This window comes from Cydia fagiglandana, chromosome Z (assembly GCF_963556715.1).
Source record: "Cydia fagiglandana chromosome Z, ilCydFagi1.1, whole genome shotgun sequence".
NCBI classification, from domain to species: domain Eukaryota; kingdom Metazoa; phylum Arthropoda; class Insecta; order Lepidoptera; family Tortricidae; genus Cydia; species Cydia fagiglandana.
This window is the reverse complement of record NC_085959.1, coordinates 19334746-19352625: the sequence shown is the minus strand read 5'-3', so window position 1 is coordinate 19352625 and position 17880 is coordinate 19334746. Positions and strand designations below refer to the sequence as shown.

General features: G+C 39.3%; 1 protein-coding gene across 4 annotated transcripts; it reads left to right on the top strand.

Moving 5' to 3' along the window:
* The first annotated feature begins 1078 nt into the window (after positions 1-1078).
* On the top strand, positions 1079-17744 carry LOC134679435 (treacle protein). 4 transcript variants are annotated; one of them, XM_063538339.1, is made up of 6 exons: positions 1089-1275; positions 11557-11716; positions 15346-15523; positions 15798-15881; positions 16850-16942; positions 17383-17744. In XM_063538339.1, the coding sequence occupies exons 1-6, from the start codon at positions 1259-1261 to the stop codon at positions 17472-17474; spliced, it is 624 nt and encodes a 207-aa protein (XP_063394409.1). In that variant the 5' UTR covers positions 1089-1258; the 3' UTR covers positions 17475-17744. The 4 variants fall into 4 exon arrangements, with proteins under 4 accessions (XP_063394412.1, XP_063394409.1, XP_063394408.1 ...); XM_063538338.1 differs by having other exon boundaries at positions 1116-1275; positions 17380-17744; XM_063538342.1 differs by lacking the exon at positions 15798-15881 and having other exon boundaries at positions 1079-1275.
* Positions 17745-17880: the final 136 nt, after the last annotated feature.

Here is a 17880-nt window from a genome sequence, read left to right as displayed (position 1 = left end):
AAGTAGGGAGAGCCAATAATGGGTACCTATCTTAGGCAATTAACAGACGCGACAATAGCATTGCACTTGTACTAAAACACACCCAACTTGTCAGTAGAAAAAGACGCGAATTTAAAATTTTCTATGGGAGTTCAATCCTTTGCGCCTACATTATTTTTTCAGTTTTTTCTAGCTGCTGTAGCATACTCTGGCACATAGTCTGGAGGGGGCTCAAGTCTTATCTTAAAAGAAAAATATGCCATACCGAGCTGAAATCACACTTAATGTGCTTTGGTTATTGTGCTGTCTCCTGCATTAGATTTAGACCAAGAAAAGTCTGCAGCGATTTTGATAGCCCACGCAGTGCAAGTGCCAGTTTAAAGCATGATACTTCTATGAAATTTTAAGTATGTTACTGCTATGAAATTTTCACGTATAAATTACACTTGCACTGCGTAGGCTATCACAATCGCTGCAGACTTTTCTTGGTCTAACTCTATCAGTTTTTCAATAAATACAGACTATATAAAGTAGCCAGTTAATGGTTAAAAAAAAGTCAATGAGCCACTGTATGCCGGTACTGGGGCATGGTACCGTGGTACACAGAGACTCTCACTGTGTAGGTACACAGTGGGTCTGCAGTGTAAAAATCAATAAAAAAGAAAACATATTTTATAAATAGTCTCGTTTACCTAATATTTAAGTTAAAGTAGAAATAAACTCTAAGCACTTAGAGTAATTATTAACCTATCAATAACACTTATGATAATCTTGGATTATTGAGATTAACTTATTCTCTGTCTTTCTTTCTTGTAGTTTGAAATCTACCAAAGTCATACATAAAACGAGTTTTGTTTCTATCCATTTTTCAATCAAATAACAAATCATGATACTTAGATTACTTAGTCATTATTATGGCAAATAAGTGTTGATACGGTCGGTATGTATGTATGCGCAGTAAACCGCCTTAAGCAAAATAGTGTTAAGTATTTCCGATTGCGCATATAGTTCTTGCGGATCTCCCTTTTACTTCAGCTACACTGGCTCCCTGAGATTAATCTTTCGTTAACCGCTAGGAATGAGGCCTCGAGGCGCGGGCGCTGGTGGCGCCGACGGTGGCACCGCACGGCGCGCGGAGTGCACTTGCCGGGGCTAGGCTCGGTGGGACCCGCACAACAAGCGCGGCCGTCCTCCACTGTGGACCTACTCAGAGCCGCTTCGCGCACCCACAACCGGTATCACACTCGCTTGCGAAACCCGTGACCAATATACTGGAAACATGAGGTTTATACCCCTGTAAGTACTTATTTTATAATTATTTCTGAACTCTGAAGGGTACTTTTATACAAAACCCTAAGACTCCATTGTTTCATCTGAAAAAGTCTATGATTTGGATTGCATGGTTAGTGCATAAATTCTATGTTTAAATCTATTGTATGACATCGACATGGCAGATACATTATGTACTTACTTAACGTACTTTCATATCCAACGTGTAGGTAGTGGTATCACGCTGGGCGATTGTATTTGCGATATTGTGTTCCTATGTGCATTCCTATAATTATTGAGCTTTCAGAAACACATCGACATCTGTTAGTTATGTAGTTAGTTTTGCTGGGCATTTTCCGCAAATCGGCATCTACTGTGCCTATTTTGCGTGAAACGAGGTAGCCCTACTCTAACCCCCTAGCTCCTCCACGATACCTAGCAAAGTCTTCAGGTTGCTAACTGCCTCCTTTAGTGTGCACGGATTCCCTAGGTATTTGCTCCTGTATTATAACGTAATTCTTGCCTTCTTATACATTCGGTAAAAAAGTACTTTTACATTTTAAAACTATGTTTAGGTTTTACCTCCGAAAATTTTAGCACAGCGAGCATTTTCCCTATTACGTTAATTTTAATATGGATTAAACAACACAACAGATCGCAAATAGCAAAAGTTAAATTTAGTCGTGAATTTAGTCGCTCTATAATCTCTATATGTCCCGGTATAAACCTACTTAGACCTAAATGTAAAACTATAACACCTAATTAAAATATTGTAAACGTTATCAGTGATGGAAATTAATATTGAGCAATACTTATTTAGCGAACGGTTGTGAATGTGTTCGAAAACTCGAGTACTCTACCTTCTAGAGGCGTAAAACGATTCTTATAGGTACAATACAGAATATATAAATTAATATTAGGTAGCGTTTGCAACATAGCAAAGTGTGTAAATATGTATAAAAGGGTAGGAATAGGAATTCAGAACCGGTAGCTTACGAGCTCAATGCTTTACGTCACGACTACTTCGTTAAATGTCGTATCTATGTAAGACCGTACATACCTACCTAATCATAATCAACTTCCTAAAGACTAAATTAAAATTCTTTGTTATATAAAAAAATATTGAAAAAATATTTAAATCTTCCCTTTTAGTAGTTAATTTAACCTATACGGTATCGGGTATCTAAAGGAGGACCACGGGTCCTCGCGCCCCGCGCGGGGGCACAGCCGGGATTGACGCCAGGATGATGATGATGGTATCGGGTATCTAAATTATTTTTCACCACACCAGCTGGTAAAGTTTCTATTTATTGTTTAAAAACTAATGAGAAAGTAGCATTTTAATACACATGTGTGGCAAATGAATCAGATGTTAATGTTGAATTGTTTCCTTGGACGTTAGAATTGACTTAAATGATGATTTTGAATGATAAATATTAAATAATTTCGTATTGATTGTACTGCTGTTGGTACAAAACTTACCTTCTGTTTTTAACCCCCGACGCAAAACGAGGGGTGTTTTGTTTGACGACAATGTCAGTCTGTTGTCTGTCTGACCGTGGCATTAGCTCTCTAGCGGATGGAACGATATTAACAAGATTTTTAGTCACAAATATAAAATAATATTGTAGTGTTATTTCAATTTTAGATTTGTTCAAAAATGTGTGAGATCTATGCTACAATTGATCCTAATAGCCCCACGTGAAATAGATTGTTTTTAATTAATAACGCTTATATAAACGAATAGGTACTTAAATAACTCGGCCGGGTTACCTACTTTAGCCCCAGGTAGGTAACATGGCCCACCCATTTGATAATCTATGAAACTTATTAGTCCTTTAAAACTATATAAAATTGTTATTTTCAGGAGGCCATGTTACCTAATACCTTCTTGGGCTAAAGTACCCTATCAATTATACTTTTGTTATACGGTATTGGATTAATAAACAGTATACAATTGCAAACGGTGTTTGGAAAATTCGTCATGAATATAAACTTAAGTTTATTTAACTATTATAAAAGCGAGTTCTAATCATAAAACATGAATGTAGAGCCCACAAAAGACCTGATACAGCTAGCCAATTAATTTTCCAATCAATTGAGCGAAACTAAAACCGGTTAGATTAATGTACCTGTCCCATGTCGAAAGTTTAGTTCGCGACCTACGATTAAGTAACAATATTGTTATCCACCTGAGCTGTTGGGATATTCATTACTTATTAGACAAACTAAACTAAAATTCATGGGAACGAAGAGAGCATAACTCAAAAATTTTAACTCATGTCGATAAGTATCAAGTCAGAATATTAGCTAATCGTTATAAAAAATAAATGTAACAGAGCCTACATGCGGGTTTGTGCCGTACAAGCTTTTATTTAGTTTCACCTGTCCCGTTGTCTGTGTGTCAGCCTATAATCAAATCTTGCAAGTTTTTGACCCACTTCCCGGTTTCCGATAAATCTGAAAATTTGGTGACAATGCAATATTATGGTACCATCGAGCTATTCTGATGATGGAGACAGACGGTGGCCATAGGGCTCTGTGATAAAACAATGCAAACTAAATTCCGTTTGTTCCGGGTTCTTGTAGAATTGTCTCGAGGACTATTAGTTGCCTGTGGAAAGAAAAGTATTCGATTGTACCAAAAATGAAATCTTTGCAAAAAACTTATTTCACAAGTGCTTAATAGATTTCAAACGGAACGTGTTTATGTTCTACTCATACTCTCCTTTTTCAAGATGATGTAACTTTGGATGACATGACATTCTAATATCACTTTACCTCTCAAGTGCATAAATAATTTATTAATTCTTAGGTAACATTCATACATTATTAAGGTTTTTGATAGTATTAATATACTTGAATATTCTGTGATGACCTGGTACCATGATAATATTATAATGTAATGAACTAGGCCGGCTCCTTTCCCCTAAGAACGTTCAAAAGTAGTCTATGTGGAAGAAAGCATGGAACTTGTGGTTCTTATCTTACCTACACAAGCCACATTTTTTGTATTTTAAACTATGTTTTGAAATGATTTTTCTAACACGTAGTGAGAACTATATTTACTACCTGTTTTATGGTTTTTGGAATACGGGGGTTCTATAGGTATCATTCGACAAGTCAGCTAAGTCAGCCGCGGTGACTGCGTCATAAACGGGATAGGTATATGTGGGTGGGGTACCTACTTGGTGTAAGTACTTGATACTTTATGCCAAAACGTTTTTCAAATAGCCCGGTGCATCGCAAATCCTATAAAATGTTATTTTTTCGTTTAGATTTAGATCAATTAATGTTGCTTATTTCAATGTTGAGGAAGACAAAAAAATACAACCGGTAATCGATTAAGGAATTCGAGGAAATTATGGCAAGGTTTAATATTGGTTTGTAGAATTTTTAGTGCACCGTCGCGAACGAGTTGGTATAATGAATGCAGTCAACTCTACCGGGTGACCTCAATTAACAAACATTGTGGATTAAATTTGTTTTGAGATTTTACACGACTCAATATTAAATTCCAAAACAAGATATCCAACAAAATTCCAAAACTCCTATTCTCTTATAATAATGCACATACCACGTTTTATTGATGCGATTAAATTAATTTTAGCTATGTTGGCAATTGAATCCGGTATTAAATTAGGTCTTTATCGATCACACTATTTATTTATTTAATCCTTATTGAACAAAACAAAATAGAATGGTACAAAAGGCGGACTTAATGCTATGAGGGTATGGAGTATGCTAAAAACTAAAATGGAATACTTTTTATCGTCGGATAAGTACTGTATGCGACTTCTAGCTGAAATAAATTATTCATTATACAACCGTTCGTAGAACTAAAAGACATAATTATGTAATTTTACATCAAAAATACATATTAATTCTTGATGCTACGTCTGTTCAGATGGGAAATCGAGAAATTTAAACTAACTAAAAGTTTATATAAAAAAAAAATAAGTAGGTATAAACTGTTGATACGATCACTGATGTTCTTAAAATGTGCCAGATTACGTATAAATGATGAAGGTATAAATTTGTTTATTTGCGTTTTTTGCAAGTTCTGTTGAACTCAACTTTGAGTACGAAACCAAGGAGAAGATGCGATCAAAAATACCACTTTATGCAAGCCCTCAGACAGCCGAGTATAAAATATAAAGGTAATGAAATAAATTGCTTAACATTTGACATTTACTTACAGCGTCACGTCACGAGAACTGTTATTTTAGACCCCGGGCCAGCAGGCGCGTTTTATACCTAAGTTTTTAAAACACTTGCTCGGCAAGCATGCTATCTCACGCTTGTGTAGATAAATAAATATTATAGGACATTCTTAGACAGATTGACTAAGTCCCATAGTAAGCTCAAGAAGGCTTGTGTTGTGAGTACTCAGACGACGATATATATATATATATATATATATATATATAGGTAGTGACCCTGTCTGTGAAGCCGATGGTCCTGGGTTCGAATCCCAGTCAGGGCATATATTTGTGTGATGACACAAATATTTGTTCCTGAGTCATGGTTGTTTTCTATGTATATATAAGTATTAGGGTCACTACCCACTAGGCTAGACCGGGCCTCAAAATAAGCAGATGGAGGTAAAATTCATTTTCCTCCCACGGGAGTTATAGCTGTTTTTAAATTATGTCACTAACTCAATACGAACCAAGTAGGTTCTAATTCTAAGTAAAATCCTTGATTCAAGGTATAAAATGAGTTTCACATACATAATACTAAAGTTTATAATTTAATTGTCTTGTTTATGTTTAAAAATATTTAATTTAATAACTAACTAACTAACTAACTATTTTGGCTCAGCGATCCAAAGAGAATCTTGGCCTCCGAAACGAGAGCGTGCCACCTGTCCCGATCCTGCGCAACTTCCTGCCAGTTACTGACGCGAAGCTGAAGCAGATCCGCCGCCACACTATCTTCCCAGCGATACCTGGGCCGACCCACTGGACGGCTACCAGTCGGTCGTCCCAAGAACGCCTTCTTGACAGCCCGATCCTCTCCCATTCTGAGTAGGTGACCGAACCAGCGAAGTCTGTGCGCTTTCGTTTCGCCGATGATATTGGGTTCGGCCACTAACTCCTCGATCTCGGCATTTTTCCGGATCCTCCAGGTGCCGTCATCTCTCTGAATAGGTCCCAGGATCTTGCGAAAAACTTTTCTCTCTGCTACCATGAGCTGACCTTCTTCTTTTAGTGTTAGGGACCAGGCCTCACAGCCATACATTAGGATAGGCCGTATAACGGTTTTATATATCCGTAACTTTGTATGTTTGCTGAGAAGCCTGGACACCAACACTTTGTGGAGGGCTGCACTGCACCGCAGGGCGTTTTGGATGCGTATGTTGATCTCCTCCTCTCTGGTGTTTGTGTCGGTAATAGTGCATCCCAGGTACCGAAACTTCTCAACTCCACGGTAGACGGTACCCCCAACATGAAGACTATCACGCTGGATGCGTGTATTCTTGTAACGTTTCATGTGGAGGTATTCAGTTTTTGCCTGGTTGATCCTGAGACCTAAACTAGAGGCCTCTCGTTCCAGGACACTAGCTGCCTCCGCTACCTGTTCACGGCTCTCCCCTAATAAAGCCAGGTCATCTGCGTACCCCACCACCTTGTGCCTGCCGTTAAGCTCTACCCCTATGTCCAACACTAAAACTTTCCGGACAACATATTTTAGGGCTAGATTGAAGAGCACAGGCGATAGGGCATCCCCTTGCTTTAGGCCGGTCATAACCGTGAATTCTTCAGACAGCTCACCCCCTACTCTGACTCGCATTCTGCTCTCTTTGGTTGCTGCAGTAATTATGGCAACTAGTTTTTTGGGGATGTTAAAATGAATAAGAATGGAGTATAGAGTACCTCTGTCTATGCTGTCATAGGCCTTTGTGAAGTCCACAAACAATGAGTGAATGCTTTGTGCGTACTCCCACTTCTTTTGCATTAGTTGCTTAAGCAAGAAGATCTGATCCGTCGTGCTGCGATTTCTTCGAAAACCACATTGGTAGTCCCCTAGGATTCTTTCGGCGTACGGTTCCAGCCTCTTTAGCAGCACGTTGGACAGAATTTTGTACGCTGTTGTGAGTAAGGCAATTCCTCGGTAGTTTGCGCACTTCTTTTTTGAGCCTTTTTTATGAACAGGACAGATAACACCTACGTTCCATTCTTGTGGCTGTTCTTCTAGTTCCCATATCCTTAGCAAAAGCTCGTAAACTTTTGATTGGACAGTGCCACCACAGTTCTTCCAGATTTCGGATGGGAGCCCATCAATGCCGGGAGCCTTGTTGTTCTTGAGATACATAATGGCTTGGTGAACCTCCTCAAAGCTTGGAGGGGTGACTTCGGGATCATCGGCGCTACTGTTGTTGGGGTGTGCCGGCGCATCTAGAGGGGGGCAGTTAAGGAGGTGTTGAAAATATTCTTTCCACATATTCTTAATTTCAGCTCTGGATGTGACGAGATTACCGCTGTCGTCCTCTAGGATTTGAGTAACAGGCTTATAGCCTTTTTTGAAACAGCTCAGCTCTTTATAAAACTTTCGAGATTGATTAGCTCGTATCAGTGTTTCCATCCCCCGTACTATGCTGTTCAGGTGTTCCCTTTTAGCTCGTTTTATAATTTTTCTCGTCTCCACCTGCAGGTGTTTGTGCATGACCTCCCACTGAGCATCTTGTTCGGCAAGGATTTTGTATTTTCTCCGTTCCTCTATAACCCGCTCACACTCCTCATTCCACCATTTCCGTCTTTTCTTCTTTTTCTTACCACCCAACACATTTCGCGCCGCTTTAGTCACTGCAGTTTTTATATTTTCCCACATCCTGTTGACATCCTCATCAACTTTCAGGCCCTTGAAACGATTACTGAGTTCTAGCTGAAACTTATTTTTAATCTCATGATCTTTTAGCTGTTCTATATCAAATTTGAAATCCTGTTTATGTGCGATCTGTTTGTCTATCTTAATCTTAACTTTAATTTTTATGGCTAACATAAAGTGGTCGCTGTCGCAATCAGCACCTCTAAAGCTCCTCACGTCTTGTATGGCACTTTTGTGTCTATCGTCTATAAGTACGTGATCGATCTGGTTAACGGTCTGCCCATTGGGAGATTTCCATGTCCCTTTGTAAATGTCCTTATGGGGAAACATCGTACTCTTTAACACCATAGCTTTGGAAGCTGCGAAACTGATTAATAATTATGCGTAATTTAATAGCCGTTTAAATTATATTTACACAAATTTCAATCGTGGCTGTATGCCAGTGTGGTGTTCGTTTTTCATTAATTATTAATTATCAAATTATCATGTGAATAGATTTCATAATTTTTTATTTCAATTAATAAAAAGTTGTTGTAATTCCATAGAATTTTCAAGTCAATATAGTAAAGACTCGCAGAGTTGGCAAATTGCAAATACAATTCAGAAAAGATTTCTGATAAGTAAATAAATAAAAAGTTAAATAGAGGCGTGATTACATTTTTCCTGTAATATTTATTGATGATTAGGCGTACGCACGGTGGGGCAAGTGGGGCAACTTGCCCCACCCTGGTCTGTGGTCTGACGAGAAGCTAAAAATTTTTAGGAACAATTAAGGCACGTAACCATACTTCTGCCCCACCCTTTAAAAAATGCGGGGTACGCCTATGCTGATAATAATATATTAATGTTATGTTAATATTTTTTACGTTTTTGCTTCATAATAAAATCATGTATTTATTTACTTTAAAAAAAATCAAACTATGCTTTGAAATGTCCAATTTAAGCTCTTTCAAACGATACCCTTATCCTAGTAACTAGAATTTAAAATTTTGTCTCCTCTTCATATGGGGCACTTTTCATATTTATAAAAAAAAAACACTTTAAATGTGTCTGGATTAGCGCTGTTCATGGCTATTCCAAATTTCAAATCGTAGTTCTCCAGATAAATATTTAGCGATGTGACAGCCAGACGGACAGAATCGCACCATAAGAGTTCCTTTTGTACGATTTTGGTACGGAACCCTAAAAATATGGATCTCAATTACTAAAACTCCTTAACACTTAACTAAGTGTTACGTCTACCTCACCATGAAAGTTCTCTAGAATCTCATCATTTAGTCCTTACCTGAGCACAATGACAACATTTGTTTACCTCCAAAAAAAGATGTCCGGACTTAAAAACATCGGGGAACAAACTTATACAATAAGAACCCGAAAAGTTGTGGAATGTTCACAACTTTTCGAGATCTTTTAAATTAATAATTCAGATAAAATAGCGACAGTAGGTACGTAACTAATATTTACAACTAGCGACGCGCCCCGGCTTCGCACGAGTTAACAAATTACCTATACACCTAAAGCTTGCTGAAGAATCACGTTACTCTATTGATAGGTGAAAACCGCACGAAAATCCATTCAGTAGATAGTGTTTAAGTTTGTCGCGAACATACAAATACACAAACAGACAGACGGGGCGGGGGATTTTGTTTTAGATATAAGGTGTAGTGATATATATTTGCTTCTCATCCGGGTTCCGAATAATGTATAAGTATGTTAGGTAGGGACGTCGTTAATACTAGCAGCAACGCAGTTGATTCCAATAGGGTAGAAATGACGGAGTAGAATTTAGAAGAGTTGTATTGTATACACCTACTTTTTATGCAAGGTTGTTTTGACTTCCTGCTAGATATGCGTAATAGTGTAACGGTTAGTGGGCGCCGTAGACGCAAGCAGCGCACGCGCCGCGCCGCATTGCACCGCGAGGTCACTTTTTACCACTTCTGGGTGTTGCTCGCTTGACCTTGAAGTGATTTGAGGTTACAATTATACATTCGGAGCACCTCCACGTACGTGACAGTAAATGCCACTAACGAGAAAGCTGCACTTTTTCCGACGTGATGCGAAAGGCAATATTTCGTTTTCTATTGTACCGTTCTGCAAACGCGCGCGTAGAATGTAACAACGACTGTATCGTTCCCAGATGACAATATTTAAAAGGCCATCAATGTAATCATTAAAACACATCACGAATCAATCATTAATAGAATCGTGCTCAAGCATGTGGTCTGGTCAATTTGGATGTAGGTAGCTAATAGTTACGTTCCTTTCAAGTCATTAACGAGTATCAAATGAATTACATAAAATAGAGAAAGCTCAAAGGGAAGCCGCCGTGATGAAGTCGGAAGCGGACACGGAGGCTGTCCACCTGACCTGACCCTGGCTGTGGGACCTGCTGTTACTCAACTATCTATACCGACAGGTTGACCTTTTACCGCGTAACTCGCCTTACACTCCTTCTAGGCAGAATTCACGTATAAGCATGCTCACATTCGAATGTTATTATATCACTTTAGAACCGGTATTTGGCGAATCGGGGGAACTAAAAAGTGGCACTATCATTATAATAAATATAGTGCGATGCAACAAAGTAGGAGAATCTTCCCACAAAAGATAATTCACTGCGATCGATGTATGGATAGATATAAGGAGTTGCATTGTTACATCACGAAATTGTGAAGGTATACGCTTGCACAAATGTGTATGTGTGTGCACACAGTAATCTTTAGGCTCTATTCAACATCCTGCAGCGGATCTCGACATTCGCTCAGCTACACTCTGACATTTAACGTCATTGAACTATTCGGCGCGTAGGATTTCGCTATGACATGCCCCTTGAACTTACAATACTTGGAACTAAGAAGCTTTCTATTTTGCAACGTTATAAAATGATTGATAAATTACGCCACCTTGCAACCAAATTAAGTGCTCATTAGCATTGTATTTCTGCACTGACTAAACATTTGGATAGGTAGGTAGAGATCATATTCTTGTAAATATTAGATAGGTCCGTATGCATTCATCCACCAGGGAACATTATTTAACTAAGGGTAGGAATCGAGAAAACTTCGATATCTCGCCAGAGCAGTTTGTAATTACTTAATATGGCTAGTGGCCCTATGATCTGTTGACCTCGCGAGCCCCTGTACCTGTACCTAAGTCTCCGCAATTTTTGAAAAGTTTCCAAAATCCGAATAAAAATATCCATATGTGTAGATGGTCAAGCAAATCTTGTCAGTAAAATAAGGCGCAAAATTCAAATTTTCCATGGGACGATATCCCTTTGCGCCTAAATTTTTTTAAATTTGCCGTTTTTTCTACCGAACCTACTCACAAAATTTCATGTGATTCGGTTCGGTCGGTAGAGAACAGCCGTAAATGGAGAGGCTTCGCTTTCAGTGGGTCAATTAATTGATTGCGTTTTCAAATTTCACTGAATACCTTTTCATCGATTTATTTATATCTGTGTTTTTGTTCCAGAGTGATTCTCATTGCTTGCGTGGCGTGCGAAGCGAGCGCGCTCGCGCGGCCGCAGGACGAGGGCGAGGCGCGCGCCGCGCCCTCCCGCGGGCTGCTCAAGCGCGGCCTGCTGGCCAAGGGGAAGCCCACCAGCACTACCACCACCACACCTGCCCCACAGGTACAAATGCAACCCTAATAAAATACCTACCATACGTAAATTCACGAATAAGTAGGTACTTGATGTGGGCCACTTGTACCATCCCACTATTGCACCATTCTACTAATCCAGGGTTAACCGTTTAAACCTGGAGTTGCCATGGTTACGAGTACAATTTGACATTAGGTTAACTGTTTAACCGCTTAACCCCGGGTTTGTGGGTTGGTGCAAGTGGGCCTAACCATGGTAACTCCAGGTTTAACTGGTTAATCCCGGGTTAGCGGAATGGTGCAAATGACGCTTTTCAACGTTGATCCACGACACTTGCTTATGTTATTCAAATATTACATCGAATAATAATTCATTGTCTTATTGCAACGTAACATGTGTATTCTTTATATTTTTTCCGCAAACTAGTGCGACCTCAATAATGACTCATCATAAAGGATGACTCTCGCTAAACCGGGCCGGGGCCGGGCCGGAGCTTCAGGCGCTTCGTTTTCTATGAAAAGCACCACGTGATCACCGATCAGCCGTCATAGAAAATGACATGTCGTACGCCTCGGCCCGGACACGGCCCGGTCTAGCGTGAGTCATCCTTATCCATATAGTGTTGTAATCGAACATACATATTACGTATTGGCAATGTACCGCCACATAATGCGACAATTTGGCATGGTTGTCGGATGCCAATTGAAGCGGATGGATATTTGCACGTAACGTTTTCTTACTCAATTGAATTACATACATGCCGACTACGTGAAATTAGAGATTAGAAAGCGTATAAAGCGTATGTATATGTTGTAAACGGCCCTAGTAGGAATGGCTACCGAGCTATTTATTAACGAATGGAAATTTAGAGGGTGGTATACTCAAAATTAACACGTCTCCTTCGTAGCCTTTAGAACTAGAATTAGTTTATATTTACTAATAGCCCATTTTTAGCCGATTCTGACAGAATGTACGGAACCCTACACTGATCAAGGCCTGACATGCACTTATGCGATTTTTTTAGTTCTATCCGGTTTATTAAATATAATATAAATTGTGTCAACTGTCTACGTTTTTCTAATAATTTTCTGGCGCTTTATTTCGTGCTATGCACATTTTTTTTGTGGTCGATTTGTTTTCGTGATGGGTCGACACAATTTGGTAGATAGATGAAGCTCCCTATTCTGTACATATATGTAAGCAAAGTTTCACCATATGTCCTAATAAAACTTCCTCCGTGTTACGAAAACGTAGTTATGTGATTCTGACAAGTTGTCATACGTATTTGTTCCGTCCAGAATGAGGAGCCCACTACACAAATTTTATCCAAATCTTAGACAGCAAAATTATGTTTTATTTATTTGCAAAAAAGGTCTCTCGGGTTGTCAAACGTGTGTAACGAAACGTCGGTTCCGTTGGGAAAATATGCAACCTACAGGAATACGTATTATGGTCTCCATCTCCAAATAGGCAGTCTGGTGGGTATCGAAGTGCAGACGCCCCATTGATAGGTTGCGTAAATGAGATGAGTCGGGCGTATCCATTTGGCTCAAGGCGAGTGGGCCGCTGATCCGGTGATGCGGTCACCTTCACCGTCGACCTCTACTAATACCTTTCCTCGACAGAATTTCTACGGACGATATTCGATACATTGAAATGTTATACCTCGTATAGGCACTAGTTGCTCATGCGATGTACATTCCTAACTCTAGTTAGTGAAAGGTTCAATTATTTGCAAAAGTAGATAACGTGAGTGCTTATCAAATCATAATATCGCAAAACTAATTAAGAAATAAAATGATTAAAACAATAGACCAACCGATTTTCAATATAATTATTTTCGTTATTTCGTTAAATTTCGTATTTAATTAGCAAACTAAAACTATTAAAACATTGTGTAACATTTTATTATTCGAAAACTGGTTTTGCCGCAAAAAATGCTATTTCAATTAGAACTATTGGTCAAAGTCCGCTTGAATGATGTCGCAAATTAATAGAGACAATTAAATATTAATTTATTATGCCGCTATATTGGTCTGTTTACAGTGTTTACACAAGAAATAAGATGCTAAGCACGCTTGTTGCTGCAATTAAGTCGAGTAACTCGTACCCACTTAAGCAGATTTTGCAGCGGGTCTTTCGGCCCAGTGCTACAGTGGGCGTGAGTGAGAAATCGTCCTAACAGGGTCCCTCTAAGTTTCAACTTTTATGCTCGGAATATGTTATCGTGCGATCCGCTTGGCGCGCGGGTTGGTGCGGCAAAGTTCCTGACGAGCATGAAAAGTCACATTAAGTGACATTAAGCGCACAAGGCGTACGATAAGTTTCTCTTTGGACCAATAAAGACACAATCAAATAAATAAATGACGTGCTATATAATATTTTATCTACACACATATCATAAACTGTCTATGATGCCTTCAAAAAACGTAAATAATGGCTCACATTACGATAAACTCTTTTGTTACAGCAAATTTCTTATCTGTGAAAATGTGGTAACAGCTTCATTACTATATCAAAATCGATTTGGTAATGCATTTCAAATTTCGAACATCTCTGAAAAAAAAGCAATTTGATTTGACCCCTATTCTAATATCAGTTGAGATGACGTTTTATTCGAAATCAAATGACAATTGCATACAATATTGACAAATCTCGCATGTATGTTGGTATCGGACGATATGGTAATCGACCCCGACTCTAGTTAGTCTCTGAATTAAAAAAAAAACTACGGATGCGTGACGTGCGTGAAAAAAGTTTTCATTTGCCGCCATTTGACGTACAGTTTATCTTTTAATTAGTTTATAAGTAAAAATAATTTGTTTTGTTGTTTGTAAAGGAACTATAACAAAAGTTTCGTGTAAAATGTGCGATAAAGATATTTCGGAAACGCCATCTCATATCCGTGAGTTCCGCCAGAGAGCAAAGTCGGCTGTAATATGAAGTTAGTGAATATATCATAGAAAGTTTATAATATGTGTGTAGATAAAGCAGTGTATGTAACTGTACATAATTAGGCATTAAAACACTCGTGTGATACTATTATGAAACCCATTTCATTCGTTTCATAAACCCACACTCGTATTTTAATGCCTTTCATTATGTAGCAGTCACATAAACTACTATTAAACTTTCGCGTTTTGAATACATATTAACTCACATTATAAATTGAAATCAAGAAACACCCCAGGAATTTTAATAGGGAGGATGGTTTCAACTTTTCGCCAACTTGGGAACCAGTGATACAGAAGCTAAAGCCAAAGGATCTATCTTCGGACGGGTGCGTGGATATTGTGAGTGTTGCGTGTCGGACTATTGACAATAATTAACATTATGTGTGGTGGGTGGTTTGAAAATGTGATGTCTACCCCAAACTTTTCCATACACTTTTCGTCGGGTAGATGCACAAATCTCTGTTTTGACATTTTGCTGGGACAATCAGTCAGCCGCGACCACGACCAGTGAAACCTGTGTCGAAACGTCGGTAAATAAAGGTAATTGAATATAATTCGCGTTAGACCCGTCTATAATGTGAGTTAATGACGTGCTATTTAGTCGACGATGGTGTACAAATGATTCGAGCCTTTTTCTATCCAATACCGAATTTGTTGTAAATTGAAATTTGTAAATAGGTATAGTTATCTGTGCGTCGGTTGCAGGAAGAGGCCGAGTACGAGGACGAGGAGTACGCGGAGGGCGAGCAGCAGGAGCCGTCGACGGAGGCGCCGCCCTCCTCCACCGAGGGCAAGAAGCTGGTGGCGGGCGGCGTGCGCCCCTTCCGCAGTAACACCGATCTGCTCGCCGCGCTTAAACGCCGCCGCGCTCAAGCTGCCGAAGGTTGCTACACTTGTTACACTGTTATACGTGTAGTACTAATCCTGACATAGTCTTAATGTTAACACTGACTCTAGTCGTATTGCCTAAGCTTATATTGTATGTTAGCTTAGAATAATAATTAGTCAATTTGATGTCGTGGGTCTAAAGGGTCTAAATAAGAAATTATACCTACACTTGGAACTTTTTTAGGGCGCTAGGTAATTGATCGCATCGCATTCTTTGAGTACATATACTGTACATAAAGATAAGTAATGATGAAAATCTCGCATTACAGCTAAGCTAAACGGGGGACAGTCGACGGCGGCCGCTGCGCCCGTCCAGGACAGCGCCACCGAGGCTCCGGTCAAGGCTAATTTCAGTAAGAATCTGACATCGACTCTAAACTATAGTATTACTCGTAGTAAAGTCTAAAACTGGTAAGCAGTCATCACCTTACTTATTCAGCGCGTATACGACCTTGGAGCTTTAAATGCCAGTATCGTTTCCAAATTGCATCAGCTTTAAAGAATAATTTTAAAATTCAACTTTATTAAAGTGACAAGCTCACAAGCAGTGTACCTAGGTACCCACTTAAAAATCAAAAAGACGAGCGATTATCTTATCATAACAGGATCTTTTTTACGTTTACTTTCAATAAATGTTGTAGTGGCCGAACTTACGGGCTACGGATCTGATGTTATGTGAATAATTGATTTGGTCACGTAATAGGTACCTACATATTTATATTACGAAACTTTGATAAGAGTCTAATAAAATAAGCGCATAAGTTTAATGCATAATAGCGCATTCCAACACACTCCAGTACGCTCGCTAATTGGATTTTCGTAAAATATCTGGAATAACAATAACTGAGCCGGCTGTAAATATTTCAAGAGTCAGTGTTCGGCCTCCGATTGACGAGGAAAATAAGATTGTCAGTTAATCAGCTATAATGTTCTCCGGGCGGTAGTACGGAACGTTTTGTCAAGGCTTGTCGGTCCTCGGTGAAAGGAGCGCTACGCCCGTTCGCCCTTTAAATACTGTATCAGATGCAAATATAGATTTAACTCGACGAAATTGAAGAATTTACATTAGACCTTGTGTCAAATAAGGTAACGGTAAAGTGATTTCTGATCTGAATTCTAAATCAAGCATCCAGTATTATTGAACTTATACCTACGATTCACTTGATTTTTTATGGATATTATTTTAACATGTTTTGTTGCGATTCGTTGTCAATATGCGACCAACAGAACAGTTAAACCAATTCTCACTCTCACTAGCTAGAGCAGCGTAGGTGAGAGACTTTTTTAGCGGAATGTTAAAGCAGGTAATAATTACTTACAGACAAGAAGAGGTTCAACACTGCGACGAGGGAGACCAACAGTGAGGACGCGCCGCCGGCGCCTGCCAAGCCCGCCAGGGGTCGATTCGGGAAACGTAAGAAGTTACCTTATTTAAAACGAAACACTTGTGTATATTGGATAACAGCAGCAGGTTTTTATAGAATGGATCGAGTAAACAGCAGGTATTCTGTTCTATGAGTAGGAGGTGATAGTAGGTATTTTATCACTCTGATCTAGTGTTATGAGTAAGTTCTAAAAGATGGATTCAGACATGGCTAAAACTAGATAGGCGAATGAAAAAGTCTAAATTAAATTAGGTTAGTAAAATTTACGTCATTAACCACTATGTTATAATCAGTATATGTAAGAAGTTTTACTATTACATTTCGGGTTACTATTGTGTGTTATCAAACTATTGGACTACGCATACTAATGGTGCATGCGCATAGAGAGACATTTAGTGCCACAATATTCGAAACTGGGACAAAGGATAGGAAAGGATCTAACACGGATGCTTTGTTTGATTGGCAGCAGCTGCGAGATCCATCCCAGAGGCAGAGGAAGAGCAGGCAGAGCCCGCGCCCGTCCGGAGCGGCAGGACCTTCTCCCGGCGAGGAGGAAACTAAGCCCCCCACCACCCCTCCCGTATCCCCCAACCCACCTTCTCAACTCAATATAACCCTTTGCCATTTCAATTCAATTGCTGTTTCAAAAGTATTACTCAGTCTTTACATTTAAATACTTATGGAGCGGCATTTCCCTATGCAGTGCAGCGCTTCCGTGCTGTCGGTTCCCCGTAATTTCTATAAATTAGCGACCAACGGGGTATACCTATTTTTATAATAATTGTAAATTATGTATGTCTAAGTATTTTTTAAAGTAAACATAAAAATTGTGTTTTGTGTTTTAATTTTCTTGGCTAGAACGAAACCCTCCATTACGCGGTCATTAGCATCACACTGGTGCGCAGTGCGCACGGCGCCCCGGTGCATGAGCGAGACAGCCAATGTGTTTTAGTAACGCCGTAAAAGG

Bases quoted from the DNA above. Each gene is read 5' to 3' on its own strand.
- LOC134679435 (XM_063538338.1), top strand. The intron at 11,717-15,345 runs GTACAAATGCAA...CGTCGGTTGCAG, and splicing joins CCACCACACCTGCCCCACAG to GAAGAGGCCGAGTACGAGGA. The intron at 15,882-16,849 runs GTAAGAATCTGA...AATTACTTACAG, and splicing joins TCCGGTCAAGGCTAATTTCA to ACAAGAAGAGGTTCAACACT.